We start from the raw sequence: 16575 nt of genomic DNA on the forward strand, positions 1-16575 counted from the left end.
TGCACAAGGTCGGGTTGTGAGACACGCCGCGCGGCCGCTTGCCGTGTCCTCGAATGGCAAAAGCAGCAAGTAGTGAAAGCACGTCAGACGAGGCCGTGACGAGCGAAGGTCGCGAAGTGCGGGGAGAAGTTTGCCGGGTTTGCATGAAGGCTGCAGACAGTGTCATTTGATCGAAATGGCAGTGGAGGCCGCCTGGCAGTCGATTCCAGGCTGAAACCTTGGTTGCACAGCAAGTAACTTTATTTCGGCGGTGGCTGCAAGACGCCGTGGTTTCCCCTCTTCACCGCCTCATCGTGTGTCGAACTTGGCCCTGAAACCCTGCTCCACTCCAGCAGCTGACGGTCAAGTCTGAACACAGAGATGGCGTGTCGCAGAGCAGCATCAGAGGGCCGGAAGGTCGAGCCATTGGAGAGGCCAGTCGCTTTCCGCAATGCGACTTGGCTTCGAGCAGCATGACATCGTCAGTCGTGGCGGGGCTAAGCAGGCAACCCCAAATTCTCTGTTTCTAAGCGACAAGCGAGGATCAGCAACTTCCGCAAGTTGCGGAGCGGTGATCAAAGACTGGGGTTTCAGATGCTGACGGTGGCAGATGCGGTGCGTGGGCGGCGTCTTTGGGTTGTGTCGCGAGAGTGCAAATTGCAAATGTCCAACATGGCGAGAAGTTTCCGCGCTTGACGTCATGCTGTGCCGCCAATAAAAGGCTCTCGTACGAATTTTAGATCTTGGTTTGTGGAATGTATCACTCTAACACTCTTTCACAGGTTATCTGAGAAGAGATCGGCGATGAAAAGTTGGATCGCCGATTTTAAGCTTAGAGACAAGCGCCAGGGTCGCCGTCGTACACGACGACATGAGCATAGCCTCGACCGAATCCACGATGCCGGGATAGCTCGCGCTTGCACTATGACGGGTTCCTGCAAGCGAGCATATCTCTGGCATCGTTCAGGAACCACATTTGTGGGGTGCAGCTGCTATGCGATGGTGCGATGGTGCGCAAAGCCGCGATACTCGGTGTCTTGCTCATTGTCGTCAGTCTACACGACGGGACTTGAGGGGCTTGGCCGCGGGTCGGAGGTGAGCGTGATCACTGAGTGCGCTTTGGACACCGCAAACGCAAGTCGGACTTGCAAACGTCTGCCTGGTCAGGTGGCTTATTCATGTGGACAGAGGAGTGTATCTCCGACATGAGGGGGCGCGCAGAGGAGGGCTCGCAAGTCCGCGCCTTTCTTCTTGCACGCTCGACAGCGAACCGAGGGTGTTCCCAATCCCGATCGTGCGACGCGCGCGAGCTTGTCGTCACAACATGGCGGGTACGCTCGCTATCGAACACAGTGGCCGATCCACCTGCTCCGTTGCATGTTGAACGTGATCGTGCTTTCCTGCAATTGACAATGATGGATCGCTCGCGGGGCATGGAGGGAGTACGGATGTCAGGAACAAAAGGTCGAACCGCGGCAATCTCGGCCTTGGTGATAGGAAGGAAATATGGCCGAACCCGCCTCGCGAAGAGGAAGCGGAGTTGTGACCACGGGTAAATGTACGACGAGATAGAAGAACGCTTTGCTCTCTGCTTTGCCTCCGGCGCAAGCCACGAATACCTAATTCCGACCATCCGTCCTCCTCCTCTCAACGCACGAGAAGACGTTTCTCGCACAGTCCGGCCTCGAATCCGATTATCTTTCTGGTTGCGAAGGTGGCGAGCACACAACGCCGTTGATCGCTCAAACAAAGTGGCTGTCGAACCGATACGGATACATTGTTTGCCAAGGATGTGGTTGTATCGACCGACGAGAAGGACGACAAGGACCCTGCATCCGATCCGAAACTCTATAGAGATAGGCAAGAGATAACAAACCCGCCACGCCACGCCCTGCCCACCCGTCCGTCCGTCCGCCCGCTGTGGATTCCAGCCTGGCTGCAAGTGCAAGCACAGCTGCAGAGAATGCGGTGACCCATGACTCTCTCGGGTGTGTATCCGCTGTTCAACAAGGATGACTCGGCCCTGACCAAGGCTTTAGTTTCGTGTTGAGCATGATACAGTAGTAGGGCAGCGGCGGCGGTTTGTTTTCGTGGCTGTCAAACTGTAACTGAGAAAAAATTAGATCTCTTTGCTACTGTATTTCGCCTTTATTCTCAAGGGTCGCGCTCGTTCTCTGTCTGCTGGGTTGGCCGGTGTGGTAAGTTGCCGTCGTGGGCTGACTCGGATTGCTTCGCGGCCGGCTGCTGCATTGTTTCAAGCGGTCGTGTGGCTAGCCGAGCTTGCTTTGGACCTTGCCCGTTCTTCCTACTGCAAACAGCAGGCAGCAGGCAGCACGAGAGCGTTCGAAACAAAACTCTCATCGCTACGGTTCGGACCGTAGCAAAGAAGCGCAGCATCGCACACTTCACCTCAACCTCGTGCACATGGCCGTGCCACTCGGCTGCCTGCTGTTACCCACGTCTCTCGTTTGCAATCAGCACGGTTTTGCTTGGACAGATAGAGGGAGAGAGAGAGAGAGAGAGAGCCCTCTCTCGTCTGTACCCCGCAAAATTTCCCGGTCAAGAGCAAACTGGCAAAGCGGCCTATCTCCTATCATCCATTGCTCGACCTGGAGAGATAACTGAAAGTCCACCACGCTCTCGGCCCCTCCGCCCGCGCTTTTCCCGCCTTTCCATCGTGACCTGACGGTTGACGGTAATACACTCTAGGCGTGGGCTTCCTGCTCATATCGTGGGACGTGGTGTGGGATCACACCTGGCTGGCTGGCTCGCCGTTGTTATCGAGCATCGCGTACGGACCGTACTCGACTGTCGACACTGCTGCTGCATCTGCTTGCTTGCTGTTGCAGCTGCTGGCTGACCGGAACATCTGCCGTTGCCGCCCAACCCACTCGCCTATATCTAGTCCTGTTGCTTTGGCAGTTTTCCTTGCCTCGGGTACCCTCCCACATCATCCATCTGTGCCTCTTTCCCGGACCGGAGACACTTCCATCCCTTGCCCTCATTCCTCGCAAGCACCCTTGGATACCTTCAACACCGATTCAAAGACAAAGCCTCGCCACCAACGACAGTCCTCCTCCTCCTGACCCCCTCCGCTTGTCGAGACTCGGATCACCATGGGCGCGCTTCACAAAGTCCGCGTCTTCCTGTGGGGCGAAAAGCCGGCGACAAAACTCGAACAGCGTCTGGTGCTCAAGATCGACTGCGTCGTCATGACGTTCTGCACGCTCCTCTTCTTGTCCAACTACCTGAATCGCGCCAACTTCTCCAACGCCTACCTGACCGGCATGAAGGAAGACCTGCACTTCCACGGCAAGCAGTTCAACCAGGTCAACTCGATCTTCACCGCGGGCTACATCATCGGCCTGTGGCCCAACAACCTGATCCTCCAAGTCGTCCCGCCGCGCTACTGGCTGCCGTTCTGCGGCGCCATGTGGGGGATTCTGTCGGCGTGCTTGGCGGCGACCAAGACGCCGGAGCAGGTCATGGCGATCCGCTTCCTGCAGGCCTTGTTCGAGAGCTCGACGTTTACCGGGTGTCATTGGATCTTGGGCTCGTGGTACAAGGAGGAGGAGCTCGGCAAGAGATCCGGCATCTTTTCCACGTTTGCCCAGATGGGCTCGCTGTGGTCCGGTGTCATGCAGGGGCGCATCAGTCAGACGATGAACGGGCACTTGGGGCTCAAGAGCTACCAATGGTTGTTTATCGTCGACTTCTGCCTGGCGATGCCGATTGCGCTGTTTGGGTTCCTGCTGTTCCCAGACACGCCCAGGAAGACCAAGGCGTGGTTCCTGACGCAGGAGGAGCGCGAGCTGGCTGTGGCGCGCTTGCCGCAGCACGAGCCGACCAAGCTCTCCTGGAACCTGGTCAAGCGCGTCTTTGGCCGCTGGCACATCTACATGTTTGCGCTCCTGTTTGGCTTCGGCAGCATGCTCGAGTCTGCAGGCATCAACAGCGTCATGGGCTTCTGGTTCAAATCCATGCACTTTTCCAAGGCCCAGATCAACTACTACCCGCTCAGCCTGATCAGCATCGCCATCTTCCTCACGCTCATTGCGGCGTACACGACCGACTATGTGGGTAGCCGCTTCTGGGTCAACCCGCTGATGGGCGTCATCGTGAGCGTGAGCAGCATCATGCTGCTCGTGTGGGACATCCCGTATGGCGCCAAGTTCTTTGCGTTTGCGATTCAGGGCGCCGGGTACATGGGGCAGGCGACCAACTTCGCCTGGGCCAACATCGTGTGTCGCAGGGACGACCAGGAACGCGCCATGGTGCTCGCGGGCATGAATGTGCTCAGCAACATCGTCAACTCGTGGTGGAGCATCACCTTCTGGGCGGCCACCGATGCGCCCAAGTACAGAGACGGCTGGATCAGCATGTTGCCCCTGGCTGTCTTTGTCACGTTGGTCTCGCTGGCGATTGTGTATCTCGAGAGGCGCGAGAAGAGGAATAGCGCGGGCATGTATCCCGTGGGTGAGGAACAGCCACAGACGTACACTCTGCCTGCAGACAAGCCTGTGGTCACTGACCACGACGACGATGCCGCATCGTCAGACAAGGAGAAGCCATAACACGGCGCTTGCTTGGGATACTCGCTTCCAAACCAGAACCCTCGCCTGCTTCCCATAGCCATGTGCTTGTCCTGCTCTCCCTCCCGTTAGTATGTTGTTTGTTTACCCGTCACGGTTGCTTCTGCTTGGTAATGTCTTTTACGATTCCCCAGTCCGCGAGTTCAGCGTGCGTGTCCCCAAGTCTAAGCGGTCCTGCTCAGCGGAGCGCGGCCGTTGTCGCATTGCACGTCTGCACCTGATTACGCCGCGAGGACTGCGTGCAAGCGATTTCCTTTCGTTTTGCTCGCCCGTCACACCAGCACGCCTAGGAAAGCCCAACCATGCAGAATGCTGTCTTGAAGGAACCATACAAATACAAATACAAGATGCCGACAAACCAGCGATCACGTCGTCGCTCCAGCTGAGAATGTCTCCACGACGAACCTCGCCGCATCCGCACTAACGCTTCCTCTCCTTGCTAAATTTGTACACCTTTGGCTTGCTCTTGCCCGCCTCGGCGTCATCGTCCTCATCGTCCGTGTCCTGCAGCGCCAACCCGTTGCTCGTCACCTTGCCCTTGATCACGGCATCCGTCAGAGTGTCTTTCTTGGAGCTCTTGACGATGCGGCTCGACCCGCCCTTGTGCGTCATGAGCGCGCGGACCAAATTGAGCTTCTCGGCAGCGAGCTGGAGCTGGTCCAGACGTGCGTAGCGCGATGCGAGTTCGGTGGTGAGGTAGCCGAGGTGTTTGGTGCCCTTTTTGAGCTGCGACGCGGATGGGGAAGATGAAGGAGTCGGGTCATCTTCGATGTCCGAGGTGTCCGAGGGGAGGTCGTCGATCCATGAGTTGCCCATGTCTTCGTCTTCATCAGCATCGTCGGCCGATGGTTGGGCTGGTTCCGAGGTGGATGTCGAAGTGGATTGGTAGGATCGGATGGCATCGGCGTCGTCCAGCCAGACAGTCTTTTTGCCTTGCGCGCCAATCAGCCCGTTTGACGAGCTCGCCTTCGCACTCGAGCTAGACCTTCGACCCTTTGCCGATGGCTTAGCAATCAACCCCGCCCTCTCCAGAGTCGGTTTCCTGTTTTCCTTCTCGTCCAGCCACTCCATACTCAGCTGAGCCACACTCGGCGCGATCCTCTCCACCAATCCTTTGATCCTCTTCTTCTCTGCAATGATCTGCGCGCGAATATAGCCCACATCCTGCGTCTTGAGCAGCGCCACCACGTCGTTATTCAACTGCTCGCTCGGTCGTGCATGCTGATGCACTCCCTTGCGTGTGGAAGAGTTGATCATGCCAAAGTAGAACTCGTCCTTGTTGCGCATGGCCGCTTTCTCCGAGAGACGCTTGAGCATATCGCGCTTCTTGTGGTGGTCCTTGGCGCGGAGCACGTAGTCCTTGTGCTTTTCGAGCAGGCCGAGCTTGGCACGCCCTACGGGCTGCGAACGCTCCTTGTGGTTGCACCGCTGGACCGCATTGCGGAGTGAGGATCCCTGCATGCCCGCCATTGTGAATTGGAAGGGTAATGCGGTGAGAGGATGGGCGACAGAGCGTGTTCGGATCTCTGTAGGATGATGTCAGCGCCGAAGAGATGACGATGCTGTGATTCTGAATCGACCAAGGAGCTGCAGAAGTGCTGTGTATGGTACGCCTTGCGTGTGAAGTGCGGGTGGCGAAAGAAGATGGGTCTGGGTATAGATGCAAGGGATGGTGGAAACAGGAAGGAAGGTGTGGAGCAGCAAGCATAGCACAGCACAGCACGACGAATCTTTCTTCTCCAAAAATTTCCAAAAGAGTCGACCTTCCAGCAGCACGTGACTAGACCCTGAACTTGCCGACTTTGTTGTCTTTCAAACCAATCTCTCACCGGTCTAACAACGTAATGCCACACTGTCCGACTCAGCTCGCCGAGCTCTAAACGTCCGGTCACATGCTGTTGAACGGCTTGGCTTGCTGCTCACAGCTTGCGTCTTCGTGTTTGGCGATTTGACATTGTAATTGCGATTGAGTAGTGATGGCCTTGTACGGTCTGCACAGAGGTCAGAGATCCTTGCCGACGGTGTACTTGCTCAAATCGGTATCCGGCCTGTGCAAAGATGCAAAGAGAGAAAGTGAATCGCATCAGTATCGTTCATCCTCACACAAGTGCCGGTCAGGGGACAGCCCACTTACTCGAGTTGACCGTTCTTCGGATTCCTCCTCGCCGAAAAGAACGTATAGCTCAGCACAACATCATCCACCGTCTTGGTGGTCGGGTCGTCCAGCACGTCGGTATCAATAAAGAAGAATACAGGCAGATCGACCTCCTCGCCTGCCAGCAGCTTCTGCTCCTCGAAGCAGAAGCACTCCACCTTGGCAAAGTACGGCGCGATCCGGTCCGGCGAGACGTTGTACGTCGCAATCCCAATAATGTCCCTATCCGACTTGTTCTTGGCCGTGTAGAATGCGAGCGCGGTCTCGCCGGGGAGCACGTAGATCTCCTTCTGCTGCGGGGTGAACGACCAGGGGATGGCGTCGGATGCGTCGGCGTTGAACGTGACTCGGATGCGCTTGGTCGGGGCGTTGGTCGAAGGGTCCAAGTACGCAGGCACCAGGCGGGACGGCGCAAAGCGTTCCGGGTCCGTGATGGGCGTGCCGGAGAATCCGGTGGCCGAGCAGAACGCACGGTACAGCGGTACGGCGGCATAGCTGAACCCGAGTGTGAACACCATCAGCGCAGCAGAGTACATGAGCAGCGACTGGTTGCGGCGCCTGTACGACTCGCGCTGTCGGCGTTGGAACTCGTCGGTCATGGCCGCAGCGCGTGACGAGGATGGTGTAGGTGCATTGCCGGACGTCGGCGGCGATTTGGCTTCCGCCCAGCGTGACGAGGTGCTGAATGGCGACATCTGTATCCTCGAAAAGCTGTTGGCTCTGGAAGAGAGTGTGGAAAGACGGCCAATGATAGGGGACGGAGGTCTGCTGGCCTCCAGCGCCCACGTATGCGCCATTCGAAGCAGTGGTGAGCTGCCTCCTCGTGTGATGCCGATGGCGGCGCAGCTGCGACGTGTGCAAGCCATGGCCGTAAATCGCATCGAAGACGTCGCTACTGCGATTGTGGCGGGTGCCACTGTTGAGCCGATCATTGGGGCCGTAGCTGTTGGAAGAAGGCCGTGTCAGCGTGCGAAGGGTGCGTTCGGGAAGAAGAAGAATTCAAGCAGGAAATGCGGCTAGCAGCTCTAAGTCCATTTCCGACCTTTTTCTCCTTTTCGCCGACATCCGAACCAAACAGCTCGGCTTAGCTGATCTTGCCACTTGCTCCTCCTCTCTCGACTGGGATCCCTCTCGCAGCTCACACGACGCATCTTCATCCTGTTTCTACTACCGTTACAAGTATAAACTAAGAATACACTGCGAAGCATTACTCGCAAAACGTACGTGCCAAATCTGAATGAGAACTGTGGGTATAATGATTCTTATCTTTCATGCCGGCTCATTAGGATGAGTCTCCATGGTGCGCGCTTCTACCACCTCATGCTGGCGTTGCTCGAGTGATGCGGTACGGCCACCTCCTCGATCTGCTCCAGAGGGAAGTCAGCATCGACAGGCGATGCGGTCACGGCCGAAGCAGTGCCCCGACTCCTCGTGCTTCCACTCGCACCCTGCGAACGCGAATCGAGCGATGACGTCCAGCTTTCCTCCCGGATCGCATGCAGTCCCCCCTCGGACGGGCTCACCGACACCTGGCCTACACCGCCAAGCATTCCAGGCAGCCCAACCATGGGTGCACCGTTCCCGATCGCCACCAACACACTTGGGTGCATCAACGGCGACAGGTTGAGCGTCGATCCTGGCAAACCAGGCGCAGGTGTTGCGCCTCCATACGCCAGACGTTGTTGTTGCTGTTGCTGCTGTTGCATGGCCGCGTTGTTCTCGTGCGCAGCAGCAGTCATCCTCCTCTCGGCGAGCGTTCGCTGCTCCAGATCGAGGGCGACGAGCCCCGGTGGATGGCGTCGGGTCTGCGTGGGGAACGAAGCCCAAAGTCGTCGTTCCTCCGAGTCGTCCGTTTCAGCCGACACGTTGGAATGGTGGCTATCCGAGGGTGAAGCTGGTCGGTTGCTTCCATTTTCAGCCGCTCCGGCCGGTGCCAACAGCAGCGATTCGGGCAGCATTCGTTCATATGCAGGATGAGCATTCCCACCACTTTGCTCTGCGTCTGCCGCTCCGTAATGCTGATGCACGCTGCCGCTGTCAGCCGTCGGAAGGCTCGTAGACGCCGAAGTGGTGATCACCGTAGGCACACCATCGTGCACAGCATGCTCTGCCTCCGATCGAGGGTCCGACCCCGATCGTCGCATCGCCGTCAAGTCACCGGTCGAGCCTCCTGCGGCTCTGGGCGGAGACCCCTGCCCAGCCGCGGAGACCTTGTGCGAGGTCGATCGCGAGCCGCCAAAGAGCGACGTGATCCAAGACTCACCCTCTGTTCGACCGCCACTACCGCTACGCCTGCTGCTTTCCGAGGACGACTTGTTTGTCATTCGGCCCAGCAGCGAGTTGCGCCCTGGCTTTCTACTTCCCTCGATGCCTTCCAAGCTCATGCCGTCTTCGGAGGATGCCTCATAACCATGACCAGACAATCGCGGACCCGCAGACGCGCCCGATCGACCGCCTTTCACCAAAGACCCTAGCGAGGTGGACGAGGCATTGTGCACGTCTGCATCTCGTCGTGGCGGAAGCGTCACAGCCAAGGTTGCCGGCTTTCCAGCAAAGAGCTCTGGATTGGGCGGAGCCGCCGTCCATGAGCCGTGCTTCGTGTCGCTCCCGCCGTGATCAGGCGAGCCCGCTAGAGACGGATCCTTGGACATGGCGAACGATGCAGGCATCGGTACGAAAGTGTGCATGATCCTGCCGTCATTGTCAAACGCAGCTGCCTTGCTGAACGCTGCTTCTGCATCTCCTCGCTCTTCCTGCTCTCCTCGCTCGTCTGACTCCTCGTCAATCTGAGTCTGCAGCCAGTCGCGCGTCTCGCTGGCCATGCCACCCGGGTTCAAGCCCGGCAGATCAGCTGGCACAGGAGAGCTTCGCGGTCGCTTGCGTCCTCTCCATTCGCTCAGAGGACCCGCATCGCTCGAGGACTGCAACGGCCTCGCCGACGAAGATGCATGCACATCCCCGACCGTGCTGTCGACATTGCTGGGCTGCACCCCCAACGCCGAGCTCGGATCGTCCTGCGCTACATCTGGTGATTCCGAGTGCTGCACATTGAGAGCCGCAAGACGGTTGAGCGAAGAAATGCTCGAAGCGCGCAAGCTCGCAGGATCATTGCGTGACGACATGGACGATGCACTCCGCAACTGCTCCTTAGACCGAGGACTGCGACCGATGGGTAGAGGAGCGGGCGAGTACGGATCGCTGGCATCACTGATATCGCCCCCCTCGTTCGACGGCGACGATTCGAGGTGCTGGACGTGGAAGCTCTGCAAAATCGGTGCAGCAGGCGCTAAGCCAGCAGCATCGTCCGTGTGCTGTGTATGTGCGCCAGTCGCCCAAAACTCGGGCTGGATGGCTTCGGGAGAAGTGAGGGCGAGGCCGGTTTGCGATTGACGCAGGTAGGCACCATCCCAGTCTCGCTGCTGTTCGGTCTGGCCGTGTGTTTCGTCGCCTCGTACCGTCTGACCGTTCATCGTTGAATGCATTTGTGTCGGTTGGAATGGGCTTGCACCGGCATGGCTTTGGTCAGCGCCAGCTTCACCCGCTTCTTTCTGCTCGTGTCGCCAGCCATGCATGGCAACCGGCTGGTGCTGCAACAAGCCGGCGTCAAACAGAATGGCGCGGATGCGATCCTCGGCTCGCCAACGCCATGCCCAGCGTCGATGACTGGCGCGTTGCACAACATCTCCATCGTCCGCCACCATTCCCTCCCCTCCCACTGGTGATCCGCTTTGTCTCGCCGCGAGAGCGCTTCGGCTGTAGCCCGCAAAGCCTGCCATTTCGGTGTTGGCGACGGCGTTGCGATCCTGTTCCTGCTGAATGAGGCTCTTGAACCCAAGCGTCGCCGCAAGACCAATGTTGGCCACAAGCAGGACGCCGAGCTTCCATGCAGCCCAAGCAGCTTGGAATGTAATTACGATGAACGCAAATCGACTCAAACGCTCCGTATCTTGGTCAAAGTAGAAGGGATCTCTGGCACCGCGTGTCACCAAAGCTGGACCAGCGGGCTTGTACAGTACGAGCAGGATGGCCGAAATCACGCCGCGCGGCACCAGCGTGAGCACAGTGGGCCAATTCTGCGAATAGTGCCAGAACGACTCGATGAGCGAATCGCGTCGTCTTCCCGTGCTTCGAGCTCGGTAGAGCAGGCTGTAGAGAGAGTAGTCCTTGATCGCCGTGCGCGTGAAGGCAGGGTTAGACAGGTAGATGGGCATGACAAGCGGCTGTGAAACCGTCCAACGGCGTCGAAAGCTCCAGAATCCTTCGTAGAGAACAACGACTCCGACAAGCCACACGAGAACGCAGCCAGCGTAGATGCCCAGAGCGATCCACCAGGCCGTCCTGATCCCCGTCTGTGCATTGTCCGGGTGCAGCGCAATCTGCGTCAAAGAAAAGAGGACATTGTAGTCGAGGAACAGCGTCGCCGGAATGTGCGCATACGTGAGCAACGGCAAGATGGTGTGATGGACCCTGGCGACTCGAGACGACAGGCGCAGATCGCGATACTGCGCGTAAGGAGAGGGGGGAAATTTCGGTGCGCCAGCGTACATGTCGCCCAGCTGAGGCAGATGCGGAGTTCTTGCACGATCATCCAGCACCTTGCGAGCGTATCCATCGTCTTGGTCCACGACGTCATCATGATGATGTGGTTGGGCAGAGTAGAAGTCGAGCTCTCGCGTCGCTTCATACTGTCGTTGTCCCACGGCTTGCGGCGACGGTCCGTACAAGTAAGCTTGCGACGGACCCGCAGGGTAGTTGGACTGACTCTGCGTCGCGTAGTCAGCGTGCGCTGAGGATGACGGTGACGCAGAAGTCAGATTGGTAGGCGCACCGTGCATGGAGCCGGTCGACGGGAAGGGCGCAGCGGCGCTTTCGTGCAGTGCACCCACCATTGAAGCCCTTTGTCCTGGCGGAAGCTCGGCCAGCGTGTTTCCAAAGATGGGTGTTTTGACCCTGACCGATGCGGATCTGGTGGGAGCCAGGCCCTCTTGCGTCTGCGGCGATGCAGGGCTATTGAGAGCGTTGATAGAGTCCTGTGATCCTGAACCATCACGCACTACCTCGCCTTCAAACAAAGGTCGGTGTCCAAAGGCAGGCTGATGCTCGTTTGCCTCGCTGGAGATGAGCGGTTGCGCGATAACGGAAGGACTAGTTGTTGCCGTCTGTCGACTGAGCCGTGCGTCATGTTTCGGGGTGGAAGAGGACGACAGCGAGGTGGTGGTTGCCATGACGGTTGCATTGGACTGATGAGATGTACGCTGAGCAGCCCTTGCCGATGTTGGCGATCCGAGTGCGGTCGAGTAGGAGATGGGGGTGACGGCATCGCGCTGCTGGCTGATGCGATCAAGCTCTTGTTGGTGTTGAAGCTGATGGGGTGTGAGTGTGCGTGTTACAACTGCGAGTTGCTGAGAACCTCCTGCCTCGCCAACGCCGTAGGCAGGGTCATTGGAAAGATCCGTGTCGCGGCTCGAGGTAGTGTCCGAATGAGAAGGGCGCGAGCGATCCTCGGGTGGACGGCTTCCGCCGCTGTTCGTGGTCTGCCGGCTCTGATCGTGAGAAGGCCTGCCAAAGGTACGGTCCGGGGTGTCACTATCGCTGCCTATGCCGAACAGAGTTGGATGGGAGCCTTTTGGCGTTGCCTGTGCTGCCAAGGACGCGGGCTTCAAGGCGCCAGCCGTTCTCATGCCGTGATTGTCGTCGTCACCATCATGGTCATTGGCGATGTTTCCGGTGTCAACAACGGGACTGGAGGTCTCGGAAAGGTTGAGTTCCTTTTCAAGCGCATCAATCTTGTCCTGACGATGGCCCCGAACTGAGCCTTGTTTAAGATACTCTGCAATCCCGTCGTTCTGAGTGGAAGCACTGGGTTGTGAACAGCTGGAAGCAAGGTAGCTGAAAGCGCCTCGTTCCGTTGGACTGGTCTTGCGTCGACTGGCCTGAGAGTCTTGCGGCTCGCTGATGGCACTCTTGCCACTGGTTCGTCCAAAGGTGTCGTTAGTATGTTCGATGCGCCCTGGCGGCGCGTCGGGCGAGAGGGGCGAAGACAAATGGTCAAAGGCATGTTCGAGCGGGCGCGGGACTGAGGGTGAGTCTGGGCTGGTTGCGGCATAACGTGCTGCTGCCTGCGCAGACGATTCAGGGCGGCTGCTATCGTAATCAAAACCGAGGGAGCGAGACGGGTAGTTGGAGAATGAAGAGGAGCCAAAGTCTCCGGGCAGTTGATGGCTGCTCGCGGTCGGAGCTTGGAGGTGACCGTTTGGAGATTGTACTGCTGCAGTTTGTTCTCGTACGGCTTGAGCGGGAGGTATGCTAGGTGGATCGGCTGCTGGAGATGCAGACTCCTTCTTGGTGGAGCTGAGACGGCCATTCATGTCGAAAGACGGAGCGCCGGCGCGGCAGTCCACGTGCACGCAGAGAAGCGTACTGGAGCTTGAGGAAGGGGTGGAAAGAGGGATGGGATCTTATCGAGCCCGTGATGCAATCATCTGAGACGACCGTTCATTGCCCCGGTTCGGAGGTGGAGAAAGTCGTTTGGAATCTGAGAGCCAAGAGATTGCGCGTACGTTGACGCGCAGGTCTAGTTGAGCGTGTAAGTAAAGTAGACCCACTTGAATCGATAAAGGCGGTGGCGAGCAGACGTTCGAAAGACGGAGAGCCGCAAAGTGTGGCGAGAGGTTCTGCTCGCAGATGAAAGCACGGCGCAAAATGCGAGGCGAGTCGAGTCGAGTCGAGCAAGGTGGAGGGAGACCACGCTTGTCACAGTCTATTATGAAGTTTCGTAGAGGTGGCGATCGAGAGTGGTGATGGGGTATCCTCGATATTCCGATGATTGAAGGTGGTGGTGCGGATTCAAGGAGGTGTTGGCGAGGACTGCCGCGGGATCAGATGAAGAATGTCGGACTCGACTAGGGACGATGACTGCGTCGTGCACAGAGGCAAGTGCAATGGTGCATCCAGAAGAGAGATTGCCCGGGTACGGTGGCGAAGAGGAGGCGAGGGCAGCCGGATTCCGCGAGGTAGCGCAACTCAAGAACGAGGACGCCAGCGAAATGGTATATTGAGTTGGGGCTGCAGTGGTGGGGCCGGTCAAGCTTTGGCGTAGCACAGAAAGAGGGTGGTAGGTGAGTGAGCTTCAGATGAAAGGCAGGGTGAAAGGTAGAAGGAAAGGGCGAAGGTGGCGCGAATGAGAGGGGCGCAAGCGCGTACATGGATGGGCAGAGCAAGGCAAAGACAGGGATACAAACAAATACGCGTGCTCATTGGCAAGCGAGGACGTGAGCAGGCTGCCATGCAGCGAGTGGTACAGCCCGCAGCAAGGAGCAATCGTCGTGGTGGTTGTCGTCGCCGTAGTGGAGCTTCGCCGGACGACCTCGTGCTAGCTGCGAGAAGAGCGGTTGCGGAGCATGGAAGGCTCGCAAGCAGCAACTAGCCTAGCAGACCAAGGAAAGCGACAGGCGAGGCGCAGTTGGGCAGGGCAACTTGGTGCTCGCTAGGAGAAAAAAAAACCCCCCCAAGAAGACTGCAGTCGGGCATCAACAATGTGACGACAGGGACAAAAACAGCAGCAGCGGGAATGGCAGGCAAGCGAGACGGCTCACCCGCATACACACGATCCTGCACACCCCAAGTCAAAACATGCCAGCCAAAAACAATAGATTTTGACAATAATATTTAAAGGAAAACAGACAGGCAGAACGGGCTGGACGGCTAAGCAAGCAGTTGCAGGGGTGCAGCAACGCCGGAGCTGAGTCTGGTTTGGTGTGGTGCATCTCTTCATTCTCCTAGTCAACAACAGTGTTCGGAAACGGAGCGACAAAACACCTCGAAAACTCATTGATTTCAAGGGCAGAACCCCGACCCATGCACTGCCGATCCTTTCCCATTCAACTGTTCCTGCACCTCTTTTCCTGCTGTGGGAGAGCAGAAGCCGTGACGCTGAAGCAGCTCGCAGCTGGCCGACTGTTGCCACGGTCCTTGAGCACCCCTCGAATTTGTGCATAGATTGCAGAAGGCCTGGTTAGCGGTCCAACCGCCTGTCTCTTGCTTTCTCTGTAGGACGGTGAGGCGATAAGCTTGTTCGTTGTCTTTGTTCGATGTGAATCCAGACCAGCACTGCAGGGACATCTTGCATATACAAGGCATGAGCTAAGCATTACAGTCGCCCGGTTCTGAGCTAATGTAGCAATAACAGCAGCAGCGCTATGCAGACTCCGCGTTTGCCTTTTCTTTTCTTTTCTTTCCCTTTTTCTTTTTGAAAAAGAAATATCTTCTTTTTTTTCCTCCGGCGTTTTCGCCTGCCACGCGCTCTCTTGATTGAGAACAACACCAATGCACATCGGAATGTGGACGACCTGCAGCTGCAAAGTCGAGATTCACCTCGACGCCATTGTTAGATTCGACAACTGCTCTCGAACGTCTGCGCATTCCGGCTTTGCAGAAACGCCCACGCCACCCGACTCACGCTACGGTTTGGCATTGATCGCGCTGTGCAAGCGATTGCGACCTTGAACTGTGCCTGCTTGCGATCCTGATTCCTACATGCGCTGGAGAGCGGGATGACCAGTGTGGGTAAACACTTTCTGCCCTTTTTAAACAAGGCTGTGCTTCCTCCGCCTCGCCAAGATGTGCTGTGCTTCGGATACAGCAGAGCAAAGCTGTCAGTCTCAGTGTTGCTTTGTGCTCCTCTGGACCCTGTTTGAGCCTAGACAAGCTCGGCAAAGCTTACCAACAGCACAGCCAAGCAAAGGGTGGCGCGCGACTGACTTCATTGTGGCGTGAGAAAAAAATTCCCGCAAAAAAGTGGACGGAAGGCGGTCGTGCTTGCTTCCTTTGCTACAGAGAGATGAGAAGAAACAGCTCAAGAGGACCTCGTGTCAAGCTTCGCGGCGCATCTACGCCAGCTCGTCATTCTTCATACAAGCCTGGCCTAGCTCCGCAATAGCGGCGCAACAAGTCGCCTCGGCATTTGTACCTCTCTCTCTCTCTCTCTCCCTCTCCCTCCCTTGCTTTTCCGAGATTGCCCCGCACTCTATCCTCAGACCAGGTCGAGGCTCTGGAGGGTCCACTTGTACCGCCACGCTCCCACGCTATCCTCCTCGCTACCACCGGCATTTCAATCGGCAAAAGGCCGTTCCTGCCGAGATTCTGGCAACAAAGATTCCAAGCCTGGGGAAATCTCGACAATCTTCGGTCCGAAGCGTCATGAGCGGCGTGGATTCGATCAACGAGCGGCAACGATTCGGAATGCAGAAGCAGCCCTGCAAGCCGTCTCAGCTTTCCATGTGCTGGCTCCGCATCAAGGTGGGGTTTGCCCAAGGTGACCGGTCTGCTCGTTTTTCCGTTTCAAGGGTCTCCACGGTGGACCCTGGCTTTGGTGGACATCGAACGTGCATCCCTCGAAAATGCTCTGTTCGTCCAACATTCTTGATTTGGGGGATCCTCGGCGCCGCTCCACTTGGCCGGCCAGGCCAGACTACTGTCAACTTGGGATGTAGATCATGAATCCAATTGATGCTGGCTTTTCATGCCACGACAAGAGGTTTGTGGTGGAGCTGAACGGTGGGTCGGAACAATTTTGCCCGAATCTGTTTCTGTCAATTTCAGCGATGTAACATTGCGACAAAAGGTGTGCCCGTCAACGCTATATTTTTTTGGAATAAAGCGCAGAGCTGTATCAAAGCATGGGCCACCGTCTGACCACCTTCAACTCCACCTCACACATCCACGATCGGCAAGGGCCTCGAGCGAACACTCCGACACGGATTCGGTTTGCACCACGTCGGAGCAGCGTCCAGTGTTCCACGACACGGTCTCCTACACGTCGTCCTTCTCTTCTCTGGCAGCACGGCCACC

The 16575-nt window shown here is 57.4% G+C and overlaps 4 protein-coding genes across 4 annotated transcripts; 1 reads left to right on the top strand and 3 right to left on the bottom strand.

Annotated features, from left to right (window-relative positions):
- Positions 1-3095: 3095 nt before the first annotated feature.
- Positions 3096-4553, top strand: EX895_000957 (uncharacterized protein; the record flags this gene model as incomplete). The annotated part of the gene is made up of 1 exon (XM_029881558.1): positions 3096-4553. One exon carries the CDS (start codon positions 3096-3098, stop codon positions 4551-4553), a length of 1458 nt encoding a protein of 485 aa, XP_029742944.1.
- A 438-nt stretch (positions 4554-4991) lies between these two features.
- On the bottom strand, positions 4992-6041 carry EX895_000958 (uncharacterized protein; the record flags this gene model as incomplete). The annotated part of the gene is made up of 1 exon (XM_029881559.1): positions 4992-6041. The coding sequence occupies one exon, from the start codon at positions 6039-6041 to the stop codon at positions 4992-4994; it is 1050 nt and encodes a 349-aa protein (XP_029742945.1).
- A 532-nt stretch (positions 6042-6573) lies between these two features.
- Positions 6574-7658, bottom strand: EX895_000959 (uncharacterized protein; the record flags this gene model as incomplete). Its single annotated transcript, XM_029881560.1, has 2 exons — positions 6574-6619; positions 6706-7658. 2 exons carry the CDS (start codon positions 7656-7658, stop codon positions 6574-6576), a joined length of 999 nt encoding a protein of 332 aa, XP_029742946.1.
- A 378-nt stretch (positions 7659-8036) lies between these two features.
- EX895_000960 (uncharacterized protein) lies at positions 8037-13094 on the bottom strand (the record flags this gene model as incomplete). The annotated part of the gene is made up of 1 exon (XM_029881561.1): positions 8037-13094. The coding sequence occupies one exon, from the start codon at positions 13092-13094 to the stop codon at positions 8037-8039; it is 5058 nt and encodes a 1685-aa protein (XP_029742947.1).
- Between the last annotated feature and the right edge of the window lie 3481 nt (positions 13095-16575).

The sequence above is a fragment of the Sporisorium graminicola genome, chromosome SGRAM_1 (genome assembly GCF_005498985.1).
Source record: "Sporisorium graminicola strain CBS 10092 chromosome SGRAM_1, whole genome shotgun sequence".
Lineage (NCBI taxonomy): Eukaryota > Fungi > Basidiomycota > Ustilaginomycetes > Ustilaginales > Ustilaginaceae > Sporisorium > Sporisorium graminicola.